Genomic DNA, 25680 nt, shown 5'->3' with positions numbered 1-25680 from the left:
TCCTGTGTCTGTGGTGGCTCTTACTCAGTTACCAATTTGCTCCTTTGCCTGGGAGTTATGCAAAGCCAGTGGTAGGTGAGTCATTCTTACACATCCCATGGAGAAGTGCCACCAACGTGTGTTACAGTAGCTTGTGGAAGCTCAAAGCCACCCAGTGAACACCTACTAAATTACACCAAATGAAATGCCATCACAGTGACAGATTATAGTGCTGCTCCCAGCTCATTTGTCTTGTCTAAATTAGTAGGTCAAGGGAGATTTTCTCCCTTCCAAGAAAGAAGGAAGGCATCTATTAGCCTTCAGTGAGAGCTATGTTTTTGAAAACCTATTTCTCTCACAATAAAGATGTTATCAATGGTGACAAAGTCAGAAACAAGTTTAAAACTATGTTGTCCCTAAATCTCTCCAGCAGTTGCAACTGAGTGCAATATTCTTCTCATCTGCTTGCAAGTTGTTTGGGCACTAGGAGTTCATGCTCTGTTAAACAAATACTGTTTTCAGTTCCTCCCAGAGGTGAAGGAAGAAAAAAGTAAAATCAGTGCTCTGTCTCTGGTTTATTATGTTTACAAAATGCTTTGAGATACGTTGGAATAACAGACAGTAAAACTATTATGTTACCAATTAACACAAAGGTTGTATAAAAAGCCTTAGACCAACAGAAAAAATATTTAGAAATATTAATAACTCTTAATAGCTAGAAACTGACTATAATCATGAAAATAAATGACTAATTTAACTGTTCTGCAGGATAAAATTTTACATTTTTCTCCTGTTTATATTTGTTATGGAGAAGCAATCATTTTAGTGCTGGTTGAACAAGTCCAAATGAACCCTTATGGCTTGAACACAGCTCTTTAAAAGATTTTTCTTCCGAGCAACAAATTACTTACACTCCTGCACTTTGCTCTACTCTAGTAATTTTTATATTTTTCTATAATGTTCAGACATTAGAGGGAAGTTGGCTACAGTACCCTCACCTGAGTATTCTCCTCACTAGCCAGAGACACATTGCAGCAATGGCTTGTTGACATTAACATCTACCAAGGCTGAGGGTGACTGTCTATTATAATGTCATTTCATTTGAAAGAAAAGCAGGTTAGGTTGGGTCTGGCTGTCTCAGAGTGATGGTACTTAAATCTAAAAGAAAATAATTTTCTTCTTACTTGCAAGTGCTGTATTGCAAATAATATAAACGATAGTTTTATTCCATGGCAACATTGTTCCATAACCACTGAAAATACAACCTATACATAGGTGCCCTCCCAGCAAGTATTTTAAACATGGTGCAGCCAGTGACCCACCTGGGGTTGTCCCACAGCCAAACTAAGCTGTGGTTGCAAGTTTTCTTAGTTGGCCAAGTTGGCTTTTACTTAAGGTTTTCTGGGGGAGAGATAAAATCCAGTAATGCATATAATATGGCATGTACCAGTTTATAGACACCTATACTTATATATCAATATATGTAAGAGATATGCTGACTCGCTTTTGTTGAAGTACATTCTAACCCACTATGATTTCTCACTACAACATTTGGTTGCTTTTCATTGCCTTTAAAAAAGAAAATAGAAGAAAATCTGTCATCTCCAGGAAATAAAGCAGTAGGCCACCATCCCTCAGGTCTCCTCTGCTAAGCATCCCACAAATAACTGGTACCATATTATCCTTTGTGCCTCAGAGGACCCACAAAGGGTGTTTGCAACCTTGATTTTGAATGATGCCTCCCTGGTTTGTCCTCCTGGAGGAGAAACAGCTGATTTGAGCACAGTGGTACATTTTCCACAGAGGCAGTCTTCTTACCCAAAAGCATCCTGCTGCTCCAGGCTATTTGGTGTTCTTACTGGTGTGCAGCTGATACTACCCAGAGTAGCAGGCTATTTCTGTAATCAGAAGCTCTCACAGCCTAACACGAGATTGGATAATGGCCCACTGCTCTTCAGTGACACTGAAAAACTGAAAAACATCTCATGGACAACTAAGAAAGAAGACTGTGATTGAGATGATTATGTTGGTCCAACCCTTGGCACCACCTCTACCCTGGGTAGGAGTGACAATGCCATGAAAGTATAAACTTAATTTTCCAAAGCTCAAGCTCAAGGTGGCTTTTTCAGAGTTGGCTCAGGTACCTTGCTGGTGGACACAGGCAGCTTTATGCTGAGTCCCAGGATAATTTTAGTGCTTTGCACTCTGTGCATGGTCCCTGGCTCAAGTATTAAATAAAATGAGATCCCCTGGATTTCAGATTGAGGAAGAGCCAGGGTGGGGTCTGTTCTTCCCCCACCAGGCACAGGCTGGTGGTGCAGAAGAACAGAAGTAAAGAACAATCCCATCAAAGTCAATGCTTTTTGAAGGCAAACTCCTAGGAGCTGATCACTCTACATGCACGAGTCTTCCTCTTATTTTTTCTTGCTTGAGTGCCAAGCTGGGAGCAGATGGTACATCAGTCACCCCTAACTGGAGGGTAGAGAAAGTGTGATTTCTTTTTTTTCTTAAATTCAGTTGAGACCCTCAGCCCATTTAGATTCCCAGCTCAATGTTTATTTGTCTTACACAGAACTTGTACTTTCTACCCCTCTCAAATGCTAATCCTCTCCACACATATGCTCATTATGCAAAAGCATATGACAAACACCATCTGGGAAAATAAATAGCTCCTCAGCTAACTGTGCTGCTGCCTCCCTTTACGTCACCCACCTCACTATTGTCTCTCCTATTTTTATCTGCAAGACAGCAGTCACTCAATCCAGCTATTAACTTGAAAGTACTGTTTAAGTCAAGCAAGCTGTAGATCCCAGGCTGGACAGTAGAATCTATCCCAGTTTTTGAGACAATGTGCATCTCCATGATAATTTGAAAGCAGCCATAGCACTGAGAAAAATGTATGTTACTTTTTTAAAGGGCAGTTGATATCACTGAGAGATATGGGTCCTGACCTGAAGAAGTCCACGCTTGTTTGTTAGCTAGAAGGTTACATTTTCTCCCCCATAAAATATGCAGCTCTTGCCACAAGTTCCACCTCGTTTCCATGGATTCCTGAGACAGTCCTTCATCTCTGACAGATTATTCCTCATACTGTTCAAAGCCAGGCAATGGTGCTAAATAGGGAATGACATTAGCCAAGTTCAGTGATTTCTCTAACCTCTAAGTAGACGGTAAAGAATAGGAGCCATGCTGTCATTAATCATGATGGATTTGTTTTCTGCCAGAAGGTTAATCAAAAGAAATGAGGATGTATATGCAACAGAAAGGCATCCCAGAATATTCTGGTTTGGATTAGGAAAATCATCATGATTCAGCAAAGGAGACATTTATTTAGCTAAATTAAACAGGATCTGCACAATTCAACCATATTGTGTTGAGGCAAAGTAACCAGGAAAAATTCAAAATGCACAACCAGGAGACTCAGCAGCTGACGCTGTGATATAAAGGCAGAGCTGTGTAATACCCTGTAAGAATTGTGGGGCCATAAACACTGCAATACTATATCTGTTTAGAAAAAATATGAGACAGAATTCAATGATGACCTTATCTGAGCTACAAATTCTTGTCAATTATCATATGCTTGTAGGGACATGTTTAACAGATGACAGAAAGTCCTTCTCATTTGTCCTCAGAGACAGCTCTGATATTGCCCAGCTAAGAAATCCATTATACAGGTACAAAAGAGGCTATTTGATTTCATGAGCACGTGCCTTTATTATTTTAAGAATAATTTAACATAGGCAGAGGAAAGAAAGCAGGATCTGTATTAAAAAAAAAAGATTGTGATTTCCAGCATTTGCAGTTACCAGTACTGTGGTTTTTGTGTCTGCTGTACTTTTTTTCTTTCTTTTTTTTTTTTCTGTTTTTTTAATGGAAAGATTATTTTTTGTTTTCTCCTATTAATTCCACAATTGAGGGATTTTCACCTCACCTGAAGCAGAGGGGTTTAAGGCTGGTGCATGGCTTGGGTATCAGTGTTGCTCAGAATACGTGTGCAATACACTCTGCTGCTGATGCGCCCTTAACTCTCTTCTCTTTGTTGTTAAACAGACGAACCAAACTCCTGGAGTGCTCCCTCTGCCACCTCCCCAGGTCTGCCGGAAGTAGCTCTTTCCCTCGACGACATAATCTCACCATTATCTTCATCACACATAGCCCCACCCTCTGACCCTTCTCACCAGATAAGCCCAGAGCCAACATGGGATATCAAGAGGGAACACGATGTAAGGAAACCAAAGGAGCTTTCGGTGAACGGTCACAAAAAGAAAAGGTTAGGAGAACAAAGAGAAAGGTCAGCAAGTCCTAAAAAGGTAGACAGGTCAAAGCACGAAGAGGCTTCTTGGAAAGGATATTCAGAAGGCAAAAATAAGACCACTGACGGTGGCAGGCCCACCTCAGAAAGCAAAGCGGTGGGACACAGCGTTATGATCGAGGCTGGCGCAAGAGAGCACGTGTGTGCTGGAACCAGTGATGAACAGTTTGGGAAGCTGAGGAAGCCAGAAGGCAAGAGAGGAGGATCTCTTAGCAAAAAAGAAGATCACAGATCCGCGAACACCAGTGAGAAGAAGTCAGCTGCAGCACCCGACCATGTCAAGATCGATACGGGAGCTACCAAGACATACAGTAGCAACCGCTGCAGCTCTCCTGGAAGTGATCTGGACCACAGCCAGAGGGACCCTGATGGGAAACCCAGCGAGTTCCCCAGGAAGGGACATCTCCACTCCATTAGCACTCGCAGCACCAACAACACAGTTCGAAAGGCAACGGTCTCTCCAGGGCCGTGGAAAATCCCTGGCTCAGATAAGCTACCTGGCGTCCTGAAGTCTGGTACTTCTGCCATGAGCAGATAAGCAAGGGACTGTTGCCCTCTAACTGTCTCAAACTGACGCAGAACATTCTTCTTAGTTTTTGTCTCACATTGGTTTGTTTTAATTTATTTTAACTTTCACACATATACACAAAGCATTGAGGAATGAGAACATTAGTGTGTAATTCCATGACAATGTGCACAGTATCTAATAAGTTCAAAAGCATATAGTCAACACAGAGATTTAAAATCGACCCTAAAGTCCCAGTTCCATTTTAGGGACTTTGGCAGCTATGGAAGAAACCAAAACAATATGAAGGACAGTACATCAGAGAAGGATAGTGCAGTGTAGCTTTAGCATTTTTTTCCCACTGCATGAAGGACTTGGATTTCATTCAAACTTTATATCAAGAAACTGGAACAAGTTAGAGCAATCACAAACTGGAACATCGCCTTAAAATAAAACTGCACGGAGCAAGCTGAAACCGAGAGAGGATCTTTTCGTGGAGCTAAAATGTTGTAAATAAATTGTTCTCGACATATCTAGACAGGGGTTAAAGGGTTTCTTTAAAGCATCGTTTGGAACTGTACACCCATGACACGTCTCCACTGTTAACGCTTTGGGAGAGTCCACGTGGTACCCTGTAGCAGAGTTCACCAGGAGCTACGGGAGGAGTGGGGAATCCAGAGGATTAGTTTCTGTGATACCATTTCTACTGCCATTTTTGTGAACAAACCATGTTTCTGTACATTGGAAAGGAGTTAAGGTGGAGTTGTATTTGCAAATTATTCTCAAAAGTGATTTATTACAGGTTCCCCAAGTCCTGCGAGGTAGCACACTAACCAATTGGTCAGGCTCAAACCCCAGGCATCTGCAAGGCCCTTGCAATGAAAGGAAGAGTGCTACAGAGAAAAAGCTGCAGTTTCCTTAAGGAAAGGCCTTTCCTTCCTGCAGAAGATGATAGTGTCACTTATCAACAGTGCTATGTTTCATACCCATCCACATTTACTTAGAACACTCTCGCCTCTCATCCCCTCAGTTTGGCAGAGCAGGTGCCCTTCAGGCACATGTCAACAATAATTAGACTGGTTTCTGAAATACAGTTGTTGCTGTCCTCATTCAGTAAATTCAGTATTTTTCCATTTTCAAAATGGTTTCCATTTTACCTTTCTTTCCCTATCTCCATTTTTTTTTCTTTTTGTTTTTATCTTTCTTGCTTGTCTGTTTTGAATTTTAAGCCTTAAGTGCCAGGTAAACATTCCAGTCTGCCTTCACAGGAAATAACTCCGAGTTCAGTCAATCAGTCATTATCTTGTTTCAAAAAGATGTGTGTGTGTCTGTGTAAGTGTGCATATGCTTATTCGTCTGTCAAAATTAAAACAAAATCCTGGGCAATAATACATTGGTAATTTAAAAAAATCATAAAGCTAAGTACTGTCAAAAATTCGTATTTAAAAATTATTGTTCACTAGCAATCTTAGTTCCTCACATGCTCTGCTGAAAAACTAGATTGAGATTGGCTTTGTTCCAAGAAATTAGCACATTACTGTATGTCTCAAACATTGCACTGGACTGCAAAATTTATAGACATGTTTCTTCCTGTCCAATTATTTGAAAAGCCTCAAGTCAAGGATTTTGCAGCTTTCAAACATTTTTTTTTTAGAAAGAAAAATCCATTTATAATTTCTAAAAAAGCACAAATCCATGTAGCTGTTTATAAAACTCTTATTTAATGGAAAAAAAAAATCTTTATCCCCTGAACTAGAATCCAATATAATTTGCCATTAATTTATTGAATCTGATTTTGGACAATGCTTCTGTAGTGTAGATGCACGTCCCGGTATCTTATTTTTATGTATAAAGGAAGCAAACAATGAAATCTGAAAAACAGTTGAGATTATGCTTGCATAAACTCTAATTTGCACAGTTCACAGCTACTCCTTGTGCAGTAATTGCTTTATGCGGCTGTAATCGATAACCTGTGAAGACAGCACATCATCTAAACCCCATTCCAAATAATATTTCTGTGTAGTGTTAGCTGTGAATTTACCTTGTACAGCTCTATCTCTATAAATATAATTCCATGTATTAATAGTCACAGAAAGGCTGTAAGTGAGCAACTATTTTTATGAAACGCACCACTATGGATAAATTAACTTTTACAGAAATCTTGTTTACTGTATGATATTCTAAACCACTGTCAAATAAAATATATATCCAAAAATCTTTCATTTTTTCAATTGTATATAGTTTGTGTTAATTTTGAGTAACAGGCTTTAGTGTTACCCTGAGAAACAATCATTTTCTTGCATATAAGTTGAGTTAATTAGCTACTGCCATATAAAAAGCAGAATAGAACATTTTAATTTCTTACTCCAGTTTATGAATAAAGATGTAGGTGACCAAACAAATTTTATAATGGCAAGTTAAGGCTTATGAGGTGACACAGACACACAAAAACCTCTTCCTTGGTGGAGCAGCCTAAACTCTTATTCTCCTTCCAGTCCCAGGAGACACAGGACCAGGGTGGCCAGACTCCCAGCAGTGAGAGACAACTTGTGAGTTGTCTTACCACATATACAGAATTAACCTGAGCATAAAACCTTAAAACCATATTTACCTCAGAAATTGGGCAGTTCTAACTAGCCCTAGAAAGGTTTTGTTGACAAGCTCTGTGAAGGGGACATAATTACAGAAAAAATGTCTCAAAAAACATCATAATGGTGTAAAAATATTGGTAACCAGCCAGCCTCTTTTGGGACCAAATCCACCCCTCAATGAATGCTCCTTACGTCCAGTTAGGCAAAATAAATCATCAGTTTATAGGATCTAGACACTGTAAGATGTCTACCCAGAAAACAAACAATATTTTTCATACAGATACAACATTTTTAAAAATAAGTACTTCCTGTTTCCTTAAAATATGATTTTCTTAAAAAAATAATAATTTGTCTTCATACTGCCAGAGTCAACTTCTGCAGCACCTTGTTTTTTCAGGTTAATGTTCCCCATAGAAAATTTCAACCAGCTGAACTAATAACATAATTTTGCATTACAATAAACACATAAAAAATACAAAGCATCTTTAATACTCAAAAATAATTTGCTGCTGTTTAAATAGCCACTATTTTCATGGTTGGAAGTCTGGGTGTGTGCCTGGTTCAGACCCAGAGGTATCACAGGGAAGTGCTCTGAAGCCATAGGGCTTCATGCAGTCTAACTTTATTATTAACTATTAACTTTTTCTGTTAATAACATGTCCTTTGTCTTTTAAACACGATGGTACAGCATTTGCATTGCACTGCTGTTATTATGACACCTTTAATATCTCTTTGTCATACCTGTGCAACAAGACAAGGAAATGGATGCCTTCTTTGATGCAAATTCTCTGCTCCAAACTGCAGTGCAACCGTGTGAGTAAACCTGCCAGCCTGTGATCACCAATGCACATTTGGGCTGGAGTTTTGACAAAAAAAACACTACAGACAGATGTCAGTGCAGCCCTTTTCTTAACCAGTGGCAAATGTGGGCTCTGGAGCTTGCTTCTTCTCCAGGTACCTCTCTGCCTTAGGCTGTTCACACAAACTGCAGAGCCTGGAAGAGCTGACCTTCAAACAAATTTAATAAAGAAGCCAGGAAATTTAATAGCTCCCACAAGATCTCACCAAAGATGACATCTTTTCTTCCAGAAAGCTGCTGGACAGACAGCACTCTTCATTTTGTTACAACAGAGCATAGATTGCACTGGTTTCACTACACTGTGCTCTCCTAAACAGGAGGGGCATTTGTAACCTATATATCCACCTATTTCATGGCCTCAGTGATTAGACTGCCAGTGTGGGTTGCTGCCTTCTAGGAACTGATGCAGAAGTTCAAACATGGACCCATTTTTCCCCTGACACTTTTCATCTGAATGTGCTGCTAACCACCATTGCCAAAACCTTCTCATCTCCATCAAAGGTGAGATTCCATCTGATTTGTGCCATCTCTGCTAAACACAAACATTTCATGCTTAGCCCTCTCTACATCCCATGTGCTCTCATCACCACCAGATTTATTCTGAATCTCTTCCTCCTCAGCTCCCCACTGCTTCTTAATCCTACCTCTGACATAAGTGCTTCTGCCATTCAGTAAATCAAATCTTCCATTCCTCATTTTCTCCTTCTGTCCCTCAGAACCTATTTTCTTCTTTTTCCCTTATTCTTTTGGCCCTCTAACACCATCTGGCATCTCTCAGCCTCTACCTGATGTGTAACAGCAGCTCAACATGAGATACCTCATCTGAGAGGTGTCACAACTACCAAGTCATTAACCTCTCCTGGGTGTCACACAAATGTAAGGACAAACCCAACACCTTGCACTGCAGCTCAGATCACCTCCCTTGTCCTCCAGAAACCACCAGTGGTTACTTATTAGACATACTAAGTCTACATGCAGCCGGTAACTACTTTTGCAAGTACAAATAATGTTTTATCTTCTTTGCTGAATATCTGTACTGATAATGGTTCAAGCATTCAGGACAGGGTTTGTGGATGCAACATACCATGATCTCTACTGGAAGTCTCCAAATTCATTTTACAAAGGCAAGGACAGGCAAAGCTGCAGGCACATTTCTGTCTTAGCCACTGTGCTCTTTTTGTACATCACTGCTGCCATGGAAACCTTGGGGCCAGAACTGCAGAGGCAAAAGTGGAAGAGCACACCTCAGCAAATGAGGATGTCACCCTTCAAGTTTCTCCTTGCTTGGAAGGAAGCAGCTGTGAAGTGAAAAAAGTTTCTTGCCATGGAGCTCAAAGCTAGAGAAGGCTTTGGACTCGCCCAGGGATGTCTGACCCCGTTAGGGACTGACTTCACATAAATCTCCAAAAGATCCCTTTCCCTATTCTGCCCCTAGAATTTAGGATATTTTCTCTAATTGCTGCTTAAAAGGTCACACAGGCAGGGCAGGCTGCCTACTCTCCTGACTGCAGAGGGGCTGGGAGAGAGCTGCCAGAGGTGTGTCCTGCAGGACCCCCACCCTCCACAGCTGTCAGGCTGCAGCAGTGGGCTGGCACTGCCACGGTGGGCCAGCACCACTGGGACAGAGGAGGGTCAGAATTCAACCCCTGGGACACTTCCCTTTATCTCTGCACCCAGGAGTGCTGCATAGCACCAATGGACCTGTTGTCCACCCAAAGATGGAGATGTGCAAACAGTGGAGGGAGCAACTAAAATATGAAAGCCAACCCCAGACCTGTGATGAGAGCCCCAGTGCAACTGTAAGCAGGTAGAAATATTCTGAGGAACAGCCAGGAGTGAGACCAGGGCACTGGCATCATTCTGTCCTTCCCCTCTCAGTAAATTGGGGACATTGCTGTCACTGAGGCCACCTGAATATTTACGCTTCTTTACTCACACTCTAAAAGGAATGCAGATTTTCTTCCTGGAGTGCCTTTTGCTCAAAAATAATGAACAGGCATCCCAACCAGTCCAAAACTCTCCTGCCGCCACCAAGCAGCAGGGCTGCCCATGGCTCTGAAGTTTCTATTCATGCATATATATGGAATTAAAGAATTTTGGTGTTGGTACTTTTCTAAAGGGATTAAAACTGTGCCAAGAGCTTTAGCTGAACTATTTAAATTATTGCAGTCCATAAACCAGAAAATTGTTCATCCTGTCTCTAAACCAGCAAGTACAAAAAGCAAGATTTAAGTACCTATTTAATACAGAAAGAAAATCAGACTTTTCCCAGCATAATCCAGAAAGCTCACCGTTTATGAAATCCCTATTCCAATTAGCACTTCATTCACTCCAGAAGCTTTTAAAAAATAAGCCCAGCAGGCAACATGGAGCACTGCAATCTGTTAGTACAGAATATTTCAGAGCACTTCTCAAACCTCAAACATCACAAACAATACTAATTGATTACTCTTTTATATTGCTCCAGGAATGCCAGCATGTGCCTCCTCCCGAATGACTCCTGTCTCCCATCTCCCTGGTACTGCCCAGCTTTTCAGGTTGGTTTCTGGTAGAAATGTCACTGTGCCATGGCAGCTGCAGGGGGTCACAGAGCCCTTTGGAGGCACCTTCCCCTCTGACTTGCACAGCAGCACCAGAGCACTGCCCCTGCCCCCAGGAGCACAGAGAGCCACCCTGCGTGACATCCAGCACAGAGAGAGAGCCCCCCTGTGTGACATCCAGCACAGAGAGCACCCCTCTGTGACATCCAGCACAGAGAGAGAGCCCCCATGTGTGACATCCAGCACAGAGAACCCCGCTGTGCGACATCCAGCACAGAGAGATCCCCCCTGTGTGACACCCAGCACAGAGAGCCACCCTGTGTGACACCCAGCACAGAGAGCCCCCCTGTGTGACACCCAGCACAGAGAGCCCCCCTGTGTGACACCCAGCACAAAGAGAGAGCCACCCTGTGTGACACCCAGCACAGAGAACCCCCCTGTGTGACATCCAGCTGAGAAGGGGTCACAGCTCTGGCTGTGGAGCTGAACAAACAGCTCTGCATCCTTGGGCGTGTGGCACTAGGTCCTGCTTTGTGACACTTCCCAACAACCAGAGCCCTGCACCACAAGCCTCCAAACAAGCCTCACATCAAGGCCAAAAGCTCTTTCCCTAACCACCAGAGTTTATTCTGAGAGTCTGTTTTGGGGTGTACAATCTCCTTAACCTGGCTGTTTATTCCTTTGCCATACTAATTTAAAGTGAGGCACTCTTCCTGAAAGAGGTCAGTTCCAGCAATGCTTCTGCCCTGACTTCACATCTCAACACAAGATAAGCTTCACAACTGACAAAACTGAAAGATCACAGCCCCAGGCTCTGGTCATGAAGCAGCTCTGGAGGATCAGCAACCTCATCCCCTGTGGGAACATGCCTGAAGCAGCCCAATTCCCTGCTCTCATCTCTCATCCTGCTCTCTTTGTACTGAACATTTTTCACACTGGCATACAAATTGCAAGTGCAGCCCAAATTGATCCCCTCCATACCTTCAGTCCCCTGAGGTTAACAAGTAGGTCTCTACCTCATAGTTTTATAGGTCCATTATGTTCTTTGATTAGCAGCTCTGTCCCAGACTCAATGGCTTTGGAATAAATTCAGAAGGTTTGATAGCTAGTGTTTTTAAAACCGATCATTATAGTATTTTGCAAATTACATAGAAGTTATTCATATTTCAGCCCCACTTACAAGCCCCAGCATCTTTGGTCTTCCTTAGCTGCAGTGAGCTCCCCAGCAATGAGTGGAGGTGACAAGGTCACTGGAGGTGATGCCACCAGAGCTCTCCATTTTTTGTAAGACCTTCCCACCAGGTGTCCCTGCTCTGACTGCAGGGCCTGGCAATCCCCATTGCTTATGCAGCTGATGAAGTCCGGATGGAATAAATGATGGATCAACATGATGACAAATTCCCCCTAATGTCTCCATTCATTTCAGGCGTTTTCCTCACAGCAGGAGGACACAGTAAACAATGTGCACAGCAGCTCTGATACCATCAGCCCAAGGCTGGCCTGGGGCAAACTACCCTGCAGGATCAGATGCTGATTTTCCCCATCTGGGTCTGGATTGCCTCCTGGTGACCCAGCCAACACAGAAAAGTGATTGGGGACCACTGATCCAGGACTTGCCATGTAAACATTGCAGGCTCAGGTGGAACAAATGGGCCCCAAGAGTCAAAGCAGGGGAGCAGGAGCTGCCACTGTACAACAGCAACAATTACACTCACATCAGGCTACCAAGCACAGGAAACCTCAGCCAGCATAGCCTGAGGGACAGTAAGGAAGTATTCCATGTTTCTTTATAGAAGACTGTATTGAAGTAATAGATTAAAAAGCAAAAAGGCAGTTGTAGCATTGTGAAATACAAAGTATGAATTGACCCGTTCGTTTAATAACATCTCTTACTTCCTTTTCTTGCCTTTGTATGTCAAAAAGCTGTCATGGCCAGCTTTTATAGGACACAGGAGTGGTGGGAGCTGCCCCGGGGAAAGGGGGATAAAGTCAGGCCGAGTGGGAGGCTGCAGCCTTTGCTCAGGGCCCTGGGACACTGCACACGCCTGCACAGACACGTGTCCAGGGCAGAGGGGATGGGCAGCGCTGCCACAGGGCTGACTCCTCCTCACTGCTGGGACAGGGCAGCTCAGACCTGTGATCTTTAGCAGGCATGGCCCTGCTAAAGCTCCTCTGCTCTGTGTACAGAGTTATTTATAGGCAAGAGAAAATAGAGGCTGCAACCCAGTGCTGATCTTCTGAACTTTACCAAAAAGCATTAGGAAAAAATGAAAGCATATTTTTTACTAAGGTCTTTCAGTAGAAAGGTCATTCACCAGCAAAATAAAAGCCAAAATGTTTTAAAAGAAAACACTTTTGTCCTCTAAATCATAAATAATATACATAGTCACAGAATTCTTATCATTGGCTAATATTGCACCATTTAAAAATATTTTAAATTACCATGTATGTGACCTTAGGGAACTACCAGAGACTTCATGGTGTCTAAAGGAATCAGGGCATGAAAACACAGAACAAAATGGACGGGAGAAACTATCAAGTCATAAGAACTCAAATCACAGCAACACAGTTCCACAGAGTGACCTACAGCTTAAGTAACACAATCAATATAACCCATAAAAAGTAAAGGAAACTGGAACTGCATAAACTTATAAAAGTAGGATGAGAATATCAATTAATTTAAAAACAGTCAAACTTTGAGTCTTTGGCAGAGAGGAAATATCCTCCCCAGGCTGGTATCCACAAGACATCTGGTCAGCTTAACACCAACTGGAGTCATCTTCTCAAGAATAAACCTTCTCTGTGAGTTCATTGTGCAATGTCTTCTAATTTCATTTTCCCCTTGAAACAAACTTTTTTGGGTTTTCCTATTACTTCTCTAATGGCAAATGTTGTGCAGTGTGTCGCTGTCAAAAACTCAAAGGACATCAATACTGGGAATTGGTGATCAATGGATAGGACTCTTGCACAGCAAGGAGCTCTGAAAGCACAGACATCCCAAAGGATGTGTCAAAGAATGGGATGGCAGCAGGAGCCCAAGGTGACAAACACAAAGCACAAATCACCCATCAGTGTTCCCAAAAGCTGCGAAGAATCTGTTTTAAGGCACAGCTAAAAACATAATGTGAATATCCTGCACAGGGTGACAGTGCAAAAAAGGCAGCAAGGGGGTACAAAAGGCAGTTGTGGACCCCTCAAGACCAGGACTAAAGAGGTTAAAGAGAGAAAACAATTGCTCCAGCACCATCTTCCTTGCTGCCCTCAACATGAGTGGCATTGCTGTTCATCTGCAGCAGTTCCTCCATCACCTCTGGCAGAGAAAGAGCTCTGCCCTTGGATCTCCCATTGTCACATTCTGCCACTGCAGCTCAAGCAGCCACTTCTAGAACGTTACCTTTTACCATCTCACTGGGTAGAGACAATCAGGACTTTAAGTGCAACATCTTTGTGTGCAAACCTGGTCTCTGCTCCAGCTTTCCTCCTCCACAGCTTCATGCAGAGCTCTGAGGCACAACTGGTCATTGTGGATTAAAGGCAATTCATCAGTCCCTGTAAACATTTATACAATATAGAGCAAATGAGACAGAGAATATCCAGTAGCCCAATGTTTAGAAAGATGAATTTTCTGTCTCAAGTTCAGTTCCTGTTCCAGAGATGACTGGGATACAAATACAGAGCAGAATTAATCTCATCCAAGTTTAGGTATCTACATCACCCTTCGTCATCCCAAGCTTTTTGCAAAGGACATCAGTGGGCACTTTTAGAAAACTATTTCTCTGACACTTTGAGGAATGAATTAATTATTCTGCAGAAGCATCTAAAAATTTCCACTGTCTGGAAAAAGTGTGCACTGCTTGCACAGCCCCTGCCTGCTGCAGCCCCAGAACACAAGTCAATGCTCAGAAAGTAACACAAAAGTGAGTCACTGTGGGTGTCACGGGTTTATAAGAACTAATTTTTCACAGTGCATCTAACTATCAGGTAATTACTGATCTGTTTGCAAAGGTGTCACGTTGGTAACTTACAGTCTCTCTTTCCAGAGTTCACATTTGCATGGCAGATCCTGTGTCCTCTTCCGAAGGGATGATACTGCTTTTCACTGTGATGTGATTCAGTGTCTGGAGAGCACAGCTCAGGGTTTGGTGTGAGCTTAGAGAGGTGTGTGTGTGTCTAACAGACCATGCACACGGTTTCCTTCAGAGTGCAATTCCTGGTGGGCTCATCACAGGTCCCTTCTCTGAGTGCTTCTGCCTGGAACCTGTCAGCACATCTGTCCCTGACCCACAGCCCACCATCCAAACTCTAATGCCTCACATTTGTTTACCTTTCCTTCTTGCAGATCTTCCAGATTATTTGATTTTTGGCTCTGGTGGTTTTTTCCCCATAAATTGTCCCTGGGGGGTTTTTGTCATCGTAGGATTAGGGACGACAGAATAACAATGACACAGACTCTCCATTCCCAGAAGGCAAAGAGAGCCATCTTTATTTTTTCACCATTATTTTATAGACATTTCCAAGAAAGAGAAATGATTGGACACTCAGAACAACACCCCTCGAACACACTTGCAAGTAAACAGCAAGTAGGACAAACAACACCTGTGGAGAATGTTTTCTCAGCTTCAAGGAGTATTATGACTCCTCCTCACAATTTCTCAGGCCACTGTGAGAAAATTATGTGACTCAATTTCTCACAGAATCTGTTGTTGCCTGATTTCTCTCTCTGATCAGGTTTTCAGCATCCATGGGGGTTTTATTCTCTTTTAAAAGAATACCAGATATTTTCAAAATCAAAGCTTGGGTGTCTCAGAAATAGGACCAGGTCCTCACAGAATATGGAAAAAATCAATACCTGGGTACTAAGTTCTTCCTTTGGGGGCACAGAAGCAGAATTATTTTCTGCTACTTTGCACATGTGATAGGATTGGTGAAGAACAGAAAAATAAATGGAACTTGCCTACCTAAAGAGGGCACAGCAAAGAGGAGCTCCACATGCATGGACAGACACACCTGTTCACAAAATCACATCCCAACCATGGCACAAGCAACCCCTGCTCAGTGTTTCACCAATAAAGCCTGTGTAGGTACATTCAGGTCTGACTTTCTTGTGTACTGGGATCATTCTGGCTTTCTATCATGGTACCTGAATTTTGTGGGCTTTTTCTCATGGCAGTCATGACCTTGTAGTTATGTATATCAAATGATTATTCTATTCTCAAGGAGATAAAAGGTGATTCATATGAAAACAATGAAGTGAGTGTGTTTAGTGAGCACTGTCTGTACCATGCCTGAATCCCAAAATAGTCTTTAGCTTCCCTGGGTTTCTGAAATATGGTTAGGAGCTGGTATAGAAACCCAGGAGATAAGGGGATAATGTGTATGTCCGAAATACCAATAGCTGGATGGCTGTGGAGCCAACCAAGGATTGTTGGTAATAACACCCATGGGAAAGAACAAGATGTGTCTGGAGAAAGGGAACACATTGAGGTAGGACAGTACTTTTCGGTGACAAAGATCCTTTTCCTGACTGCTGGAGGATGTGCACAACACAGTCCAGTGCAAGCATGAAGAGAAGATGAGAAGTGAGCATGGAGCAGAGGGGGGCATCAAGACCACCAAGATCCCTGAAGACATCTGACTCATGTCCAGAAAGGTCTGAAAGAATGGACTCTGCATGATCACTAATTCACACAGAAAGAGAGGAAATGGTCTTCAGGGCAGAGAAAATTCTGTACAAAATGGTACCACCACCAAACCTGGGCGTCTTTCCTTTTACTCTTTCTTTATTTTCTTCTTTCTTTCTTTCTTTCTTTCTTTCTTTCTTTCTTTCTTTCTTTCTTTCTTTCTTTCTTTCTTTCTTTCTTTCTTTCTTTCTTTCTTTCTTTCTTTCTTTCTTTCTTTCTTTCTTTCTTTCTTTCTTTCTTTCTTTCTTTCTTTCTTTCTTTCTTTCTTTCTTTCTTTCTTTCTTTCTTTCTTTCTTTCTTTCTTTCTTTCTTTCTTTCTTTCTTTCTTTCTTTCTTTCTTTCTTTCTTTCTTTCTTTCTTTCTTTCTTTCTTTCTTTCTTTCTTTCTTTCTTTCTTTCTTTCTTTCTTTCTTTCTTTCTTTCTTTCATTCATTCATGTCTTTCTTTCTTTCTTTCTTTCATTCATTCATGTCTTTCTTTCTCTCTTCTTTTTCATCTTACCTCTTTATCCAAAACTCACTGCCATGTGCTTATATAGAAGGTCAGGGACCAACATACCAATTTCCATGCCAAGTGTATAATTTGCTAATAAAACTTCATGGTTTTGGGCCCCCTGAGTTTTGTGATTCCTTACAACCAGAAGCATTTACAAATTTTGAGGGCATTTGTGTCATCCCTTAAGGGTGGGATGACACAGCTGTTTGACAAAGGGATTAGAACTGTTATCCCCCTGTACACATAATATCCTACTCTTCTACACAGTGGCACTGGTGGAGGAGTAGGAAATTATGGTCCTGATATGCACAGCTGAACTATTCCAGGCTTCACCCATCCAGGATTTTTCACATCATAAAAATAAGGAGAATACCAAGCAATGACTGTAGTTGCATCTACTTGCACCATTCACAGCTCACACTGACACTCTCTTGCCAAATAACTGACATAAAAGTTACACTACAAGTTGGGGGACTGGTGGCAATTTTTTATTTCTTACCTAGGTGGTACATTAATCAGTTGTGTTTGTAGCATAGGGATTTTGAGAATGGAAATTCAAAAGCACTTTTTTTCCTAATCCTTTTTAATGACTACAGCACTTTTGTTTCCTTCTAGTATTTCCTCCAAGGAAGCAAAAAGCCTTTGAATTAAACTAATGTTAGTTGTCTATTACTGGGTAGCACAAAGAGAGACTGAAATTAAGGACTAACAATATTCTGAAACTAGCATGACCTTAAATTACAGCAGGTTAATAAATCACTTCAAATGTAAATCTCTCTCTGCTCTCACCTTGAGATCTGAATACCTTTAATCAAGTTGCATAATAGAAATTTTGATGATCAAAGCCTGCAACTGCTGGTAGAGTGAGACTACAAGTTGGAGAGACAGCTGGGACTTAAAGTTTGTGCTGTTCAACAAAAAATGCTTTGGAAATTCAGTCTCTCAGGAGCCCGTAAAACATAACAAAGGGTTGCAAAAGGTTTCAATATTTAACAAAAGCCATTGTAAATCGTTTGAAGCCCAGCATGGGAACTCAGGGGGGGCAAGGAAATGGGAAGGGATCAAAGAATCTTTGGGGCAAGTCACAAGGTTGGTGTTCATGAGCACAACAGTGGGGTGGGCTGTGGCAGCTGTGCCCCAGCAGGGCTCTCCAGTAGGAGCTGACACCAGCACAGCTTGGGAAGCTGCACCTTGCAGCACAAGCACAGGGGATGCAGAGCCAAGCCAAGCCTCACAAACCTGAGAGAACCAAGGATAAATGTGGGGGTTCTGTCCTGCTAAGGGACTGGAGGGCAGCTGCAGCACCAGCATCTCAGCACTGCTGTCCTGCAGCAGCTCCTCGTGGGAGCTGAGGAAAAGGTCCAGTGTCACTCATTCTGTGCTCTTCTTTAACATCAACAAAAAATAGACCTGCAGGCATCTGATTTTTTTTTTTAGTTACCTACATACCAAAATTCTGCAAGTATGAACAGGCAGTGTTCATAAGCCTTCAGTCTGAAAATCTGGGAGGAGGAAGACAAAAGGGCAAATTGAAGACAGAAGAAAACGCAGAGTGATGTTAACCTCCTTGACATGTTTCCCTCTCTATGTTGTACCAGGCTGCTAAATTTAAAGTGTTTGTGGTTTTCTGAGAATGTTCTTGTTCAAGCATTTGCTCTCTGGGATCTTCCTGCTGGGGTGCAAGGCAGCATAAGGCTTGTCATGGTTTTCTGCCTGTTTATCAATATTACTGTTCCCAGTCACAAAAAGATCCTCATCTTAGAGATGTAATTTATGGAAGTGTGTGTGTCCCTCTACACTTAGGAAAGCTTCTAGAGGCAGGGGGGAAGTGTCCTTACAAGAATAATAAGTTTTATAAAACTCTCAATCCTATAAATCACACCAAACTCCCTGTGAAACAAAAATGAAAGCTTGGCTCCACTGGAATAAAACATAAACCTCTGATTCAAGGTGGACAGGATTTCACATAAACCTGGAAGAGAAATGAGTTGTAATGCCTGGTTTATTTCAGTGCAGGGGAAACATCCCCAGCAGAGTACCAGGCTACTTGAGCTCTTCAAGCCTTTTACGAGGAACATAAAAGCCACAAATCTGGTGCCAAATCCCCTGGTTGGGTCTCTCCAAAACGAGGAGCAATTCTTAACATACCACAGAGGATTTCAGCAGGTGCTCAAAAGCAAACACCTGGATTTGCTTCATCCAGAGCAAAGCAATGTGTGCAGGTGTGCAGAGTGCTGCAGTGCCCTTCTGCCCCTACGTCCTCTGCAAGCTGAGCTGGCCTGGAAACATGGACAGCCACAGTCCCAGGGCACTCCAGCTCAGCTCAGAAGCAGGATGCACTGCAGCCATCTCTGATTATCAGTGTAACTGCAAGCTGGATCATCTACAGTCCAATTCATCCCTTCCCAGAGAAGCAAAGGCAGATTGCCAAGCTGCCCTTCCCTGCTGCTTTGTGCCCCAGAATAGGCAATGTTAAAGACATTTAACATGTCTTTGTTAAGGCCATGGCTTTGTTCATCCAGCATTTTCTGTTTGACATGTACACCAAAGCACATTCAATGCATGTGTATGTGTACATATTTATATGCACTCCACATATTTCAGCCCATTTCTTACAGCAGTCTGCACTAATAGACTGTATCCATCACAGTCCTCAGGTTCCTTCTGTCTCTCAGCAGAGGACCTGGGAAGGCAGCTCAAGGGGAAGGGCTGCTGCTCTTTAAACGCTGCATCCCCCCACACCCATGAAATGCTGGTCTCAGGAGGAGGCAGAGCCCAGCTTGCAGCAGAAGAGTAATTGCCTTCTGGAAGTGAGCTGCAGCACTCAGAGCATCTGTGCCTTCAAAACGCAGTTTTCAGTCCCCCTCTGCAGGCAGGATGGAGCAGGGCAGCTCAGCACCCCGGCTGAGCTGGACCTGGGGCTGGGGGAGGCTGAGCTGAGCTGGGTAAACCAGGGCACTGCAGGGGAGGATGAAGAACAGCCATTCTGTCCAAATCATGGCAGGGATCTGCAGGTAAAATTTTGTCTACCCTTCACCACTTAATCACCAGCCAGAGCTTTTAAGGGTCTGTTCTGCACAAGTGGTTGTAAAGGGGCAGTTCTGCCAGGGTCAGGCTGGGGGTGGGTACAGGTGTGCAATACATACACACCTACCTTGGATGAAATGACAGAAATGTGGGGACAAGCTGCAGGCAGACACATCCATGTGTGCAGCTGGGGCAGAGCAGGTACATGCATGGCAGTGCCTCATGCTTTGGGGAAGCATCAGGGATGCAGAGAAGAGCAGCACAAAACCTGCAGAAACGGGGGTGTGCATCCAGTGCTCAGGCTGGTGCCTTGCTCTAGTGACCCAAAGCAGCCCCAAACCACAGCAGCTTCCCAAGCCTCACACCAGGCGAGGATTTTATGACAGCTGGAAGGAAAAAAGACAACTACCCACCCAGACAGCAACACATGAGCAAAACCAAATCAATTCCCAGATTTCCAGCTCGAGGAAATGGCTATACACATGACAAATTTGGGGAGAGGGGTGTGTGCAGCTGAACTGTGAGCTCCACAGCACCTGTGTGGTGGCTCACTGCTCCCTCAAACACCAACAACCATCTAGCTCCTGCTTATACCAAAGATTTTGTCTGCTTAATAAATTGATGCCCAAACCCTAAGGCAGTAAAATCCTAAAGGCAAATTTTCCTTAGTCCCCACGCTGGAAAGCAAAGAGTAACATGCTGAGCTTCAGCCCAAGGCAAAAGAAAAGAACAACTCAATCAATGCTTTCAGGTGAGAGATACTCTTCCCTTCAGCTGAGTAGGCATGAGGAAGGTTTGGATTAAAGTCCCCCTTCCAGCCCTTTCCCATTTTAGGAAGTTTCATGTAAGCACTCTCGTTCACCTGCTCACAGACAGCTTGCTAATATAAGCAGTGTTACCCAAATTTGTCAAAAGTAGTTTAAAATCCCATCAACACCAGAAAACTGTAAAGGGTAATATTAACCCCAAAGTCCAGCAAGTCAAGAACTGCACTTCCACTAGTTTCTAATGAAAATTACTCTGTAGTAAGTTTGTCTTCATTTTCTGTTGTGACACAGTCCTCTAATTAATACATTTTTACAATCAAAGTAATGAGTTTTCTATATTATATCTGCCTAATAATGTATCTCCCAAGAAAAATGAGATTCATCATTATTTTAAAACACTGGCTTTATGGGGTTTTTATTTCATTTATGAGATCTGCACAGATAAATCAAGAAAACCACCAGTTTCCATCACCCTCCCAGAATGGGATTAATTTACCATAACGAAAATGGATGGGAACATCAGAAGAGCTCACTCCAAATATGCTCACAGTGACTAATACCAGGAATATGAAAAACTATCTTAATCGATATCTAGGTTGCAGATAGATCTTGGCAGAAAGAAAGGCAGAGGAAATGAATGTAATCACTGCAAAATATGTAAAAATGACAGAGAGGAAAGTCTAGACAATGCGAGATGATTGCCTTGCTCCCCAGCTTGGAATGCAAAGCTTGTCTTCTGATTGTTCTGAGCTTTAAACTGTTGAACACACACTGCTCTTCAAACCCATATGGGCAAGCAATTTGCCATATGTTTGAGAACATGGCACAAGTACCCAGAGATGCACTACTGCTAATGCTGCAAACAGAAAAATGCAAGAAATGCCATCCCTGTCTCTGATACACTAACAAGGGAGTGGAGTGCTCCAGCCTTGTTTTCAGAACAATACCAATCCTCTAGGTGGTAACTCTTCCATGTTTGTACCCGTGTGATCTTGCCCTGGCTCCCAGAGCCTGGCACCAAAGAGCTGATCTGGGGCTCTGGGTTGATGGTAAATGGGCAGCAGTGTCCATGCAGTGGCAGGGGCCAGCTGTCCCCTGGGTGCATCAATGACAGTGCTACTGCCAGTCCAGGGAGGTGATTGTCCTGCTCCACACTGCCCTGCTATGCACTCTGTGCAGTTTTGGGCACCTCAACGTGAGGAGCATAGAGAGTTATCAGAGAGCATCCAGGGGAAAGTGGCTAAGGTGGTGAAATCTCTTGAGGACAAAATTTACAAGGAGTGGCTGAAAGTTGCTTGGCTTGTTCAGTCTAGAGAAGGGAAGGCTGATGGGTGACATCATGGCAGTCTAAAACTTCTTCAGGAGGGGAGAAGAGAGGTGCTGATCTCTTTTCTCTGGTAACCAGGACAGGACAATGGAACAAAGCTGCATCAGGGGAAGTTTTGGTCAGACTGGTGAAAAAGGTTTTAGAAAAAGGTTTTTCACAGAGAGGTTGGTCATCACTGGAACAGGCTCTTGTAGGAGCCAGTAGTGATGGCACCAACACATAGGAGTTCAAAGAGCATCTGAATGATGCTCTTAGTCATATGGCTCAGTTTTAAGTTGTCCTGAAAGAAGCAGGGAATTGGACTTGATGGTCCTTATGGGATTCCTTCCAATCTTAAATATTCTAAGATTCCAAACCGTCCAGGTCCACCAGTGCACTGTAGCCACCTTAATCTTGTATGGAGAAAAGGCCCAGGGACAACTGTCTCCAAGTCCTCCCACCCCCTCTGAAGCACAGGAAGAAATCCTGGGCACCAGGATTTGAAGGAAAACACATGCACTCCATTCAGCTTGACATCTTCCCTCTCCTGTCCCTCGGCCTCTTTAAACCATGAGGAGGTTACATGGGCAAAACTGTGCTTTTGTGAAACCTTACTCCCAATTTCTATCATTATTCTAAACATCAACATTCCGTGCACTCAGCCTTAATGAGGCAATGCCACCTTTCTGTAGGCAAAGTGTGTTCTCCTCAAGATCCCAGCTGGTGATCCTTGGCCTTCTTCTAAGCCTTTGTTCTGCCCCCATGCACACACTGCTCTCCCTCTCCACGGCTCAGTGATCCATTTGTCTGCTCCTCCCAATCACATCACACACAAACAAAATACCACTAACACCACTCCATCATAGAACCAACATCTCCTGCAAATATTAAAGGAAAACTGTCAGCTAACGATGGCTCATTCAGAGGAGAGTGTGCAAAATTTCTAAATATATTAAAAAAATCTCTTATTATTGAATGGAGCCTCTAAACAGCCTGTACAACCTCATATACCTGCCAGTGTTACACATTGCTGATACACCACTCACCTGGAGAGTTGTCAAATGTCAGGGCAGGCTGTGGGCACTTGCACATAGGATATTTCTGGTCTTTTGAGTCTGATTGTGTTGATGCTGGTTATAACTATTTACAGACTGGAGTTTTAGGACACTAACAGCATTTGCTTGTAGTCAGACAGTCAGTAACTTGCTCCTGCTTAAGTCTGACATCTTAAGCCAAAAATGTAGGACTTCAATTTACCTTCAAATAAAAGTTTGCAACCCGATTTCAATACTAAGATTTTTTTCCCTGTGCCATATCAATTAAGAAATAGATTATCCTACTGCTGATATTAAATAAAGTGCATTATTAAGCACAGAAATAATAAAAATAGGAATATTCTTAGAAGAATAATAATAAGAAATGGTGCTCATGGCTGATAATTCTGTGGCTGCCCCAGTCAGAGGAGCATGCTGTCAGGGCTGATCCTCACAACTCTATCCCAAAGGCTCTGGAAATGTTTTCTTAAATAACTGCATTTAAGAAGGAGCATTGCAGGGAATTAACAGTCCTGCTGTCTTGCTTGTTGGGTTTTGTCTTTTGGTTATGTTTTCTGATACGATGAAAGCCTTTGCATTTTTAGGACACAGAACTGCATATGCAAAGAAATCTGTGGCTGAAATAGGCAATTTGTACCCATTGCCCCTTGTGAAGGGAGAGCTACACTCTCTTTGTAGCTCTCCCTTAAGCACTGTAGTACTGTCATGAGACACTCCTGAGCCTTCTCTGCTCCAGGGAGGAGACCTGACTGCTTTAGGCTTTCCTCATAGGGCAGGTGTGGATGGTGGCTTGGTCCTCTCCAGCCTGTCTGCATCTCCATCTAAGGTCAGTAGATGTTCTTCAGTGTTTGATTCCACAAACACTACCCAAGCTACTTAATACACATGGTTTTCTTGTACTGCAGTTACAGCTGTAAGTTCTATAGAGCTGGGCTGGTATCTCGATGAGTTGAAGTCACAGCTGCTGTTAGCAGGATCTTGTTCAAAGACTGAGATCTGGAGAACAGAGCTTTGGTGTTCTCAGTATATTCCCCACCTGTGAAATCCAGATACTGTATCTGTATTATCAGTAGTAACTTCAACAAGGCATCAACCTAATCTTCAGTGAGACCCCCACTTATCTTCATAGGTGGGTTTAAATGTTATTCTCAAACATTAATAAATCTATTTTGCCTTTTATTTCAAGTGGCTCAGTTGAGAGAATTAGAAAGGAACAAAATATAAAGGTAGTGGCAAAAGCTGCTCCACAAGTCCCAGTGGAGCATTCCTTGGCTGTGCATTATTAAGCCAACACAAAGCACATTTCCAGGAATACCATTATACTGCTGCATAGAGAAAAATGCTCCTGATTAGCATGTACTTGATATGCTTGGAAAATTAGTTCTCCTTCAGAGAATTCCAGCAACAAGTGAAACATCTGTTGTTTCCTCCAAGTTATAACAATTATTTTACAATTACTCTTTTGCATACTTTGAATTTCTAATTTTTTATTTTTATCTAGAAAGGCAGGATTTGTGGTGCAATTGGAATTCACAATGTGCACGTGTGTGTGGGAAAGAATAGGAAATAATGGCAATCCCTAACTGCAGCATTATGTCACCCCAAGGCTAAAATTATTGGCCATCTACATTATTTGCATTCACTGTATTAATTCCCCTCTATACACAATGGGAATTAATCCCATTTCAATTAATTCAATGGCTCCTGTTCATTCCAAGGTTGATGGCAGTGATCCCTATTGTTTGTAGCCACACAATGTGCTTTTTGCAGCCAAAAATCCAGCTTCCACCCCTTCCCTCAGCACTCAGCTTGTGCAGCTGTGACAGCAGCAGCGCTCGGGGTATAAACAACACTGAAATAAATGGTGTTAAAAGAAAACCCTAAGTGGGTTGGGGTAGCAACAGCATGGCAGCAGAAATGTGCAGAGCCACTTGGGAGAGGCAGGAATTGCTTCAGCCAGTTTCACACGAGGAGAAAACAGGTCACAGCATGGGCAAAAAGGAGCTGTGAAGAGTCAGAGCCCTGGACAGCGCAGAAGTCAACAGAGTGGCAATATTCACATCTGTAATATTAGAGACAGACTCACCTCATTATATTCAGCAGTTTATCTGCTTTCAAGAGCTACTGCTTCAAAAGGTGATGCACAAAGGAGAGGTGAGGAATGCAGGTGAAATACGGTACTTTGCTCTTCCTGCTGTGTTTGCCTGCACAATGACAGAGCAAGTGCTGCGGGGAATGGCCTGTGAGGAAACAGGGCTCCAGCATCCTCCAAGGGTCATTGTAAGTTATTTCTCTCATCCACACAGGCTGGATGAATAAATTACCCAACAAATACACTTACAAGCAGTCTAACTTAGCACCGGTTTACAGAAGACTGGAACCAGAACAAGATGTTGAAGGACAGGGGTAAGTAGAATAACAGTGGTTCCTCTTCTGCAAGCTGGAGATTTTTTGTGCTATATTTATCTACCCCAAACAATTTCAGGCCAGCCAGCACAGGCCTTTGAGGAGTATCTTTGACTCAGCTGCAGATCCACAGCCTGAAGATAGCACAGGAGACATAT

General features: G+C 42.8%; 1 protein-coding gene across 13 annotated transcripts in view; it reads left to right on the top strand.

Moving 5' to 3' along the window:
- Positions 1-7003, top strand: part of MAGI2 (membrane associated guanylate kinase, WW and PDZ domain containing 2) — a 703046-nt gene extending 696043 nt beyond the window's left edge. For 9 of the 13 annotated variants that reach the window (XM_063396964.1, XM_063396963.1, XM_063396971.1 and 6 more), the window contains one exon: positions 4030-7003. In XM_063396964.1, coding sequence (XP_063253034.1) covers positions 4030-4829 — 800 coding nt within the window. In that variant the 3' untranslated portion in view covers positions 4830-7003. The remainder of the gene's footprint in view (positions 1-4029) is intronic. The other 4 variants (XM_063396968.1, XM_063396966.1, XM_063396967.1 and 1 more) reach the window with 3 other exon arrangements.
- The last annotated feature ends 18677 nt before the right edge of the window (positions 7004-25680 follow it).

Source organism: Prinia subflava, chromosome 4 (assembly GCF_021018805.1).
Source record: "Prinia subflava isolate CZ2003 ecotype Zambia chromosome 4, Cam_Psub_1.2, whole genome shotgun sequence".
Taxonomy (NCBI): Eukaryota; Metazoa; Chordata; class Aves; order Passeriformes; family Cisticolidae; genus Prinia; species Prinia subflava.
Note: the sequence above shows the minus strand (reverse complement) of the source record. Positions and strands in the feature narration are given on the sequence as shown.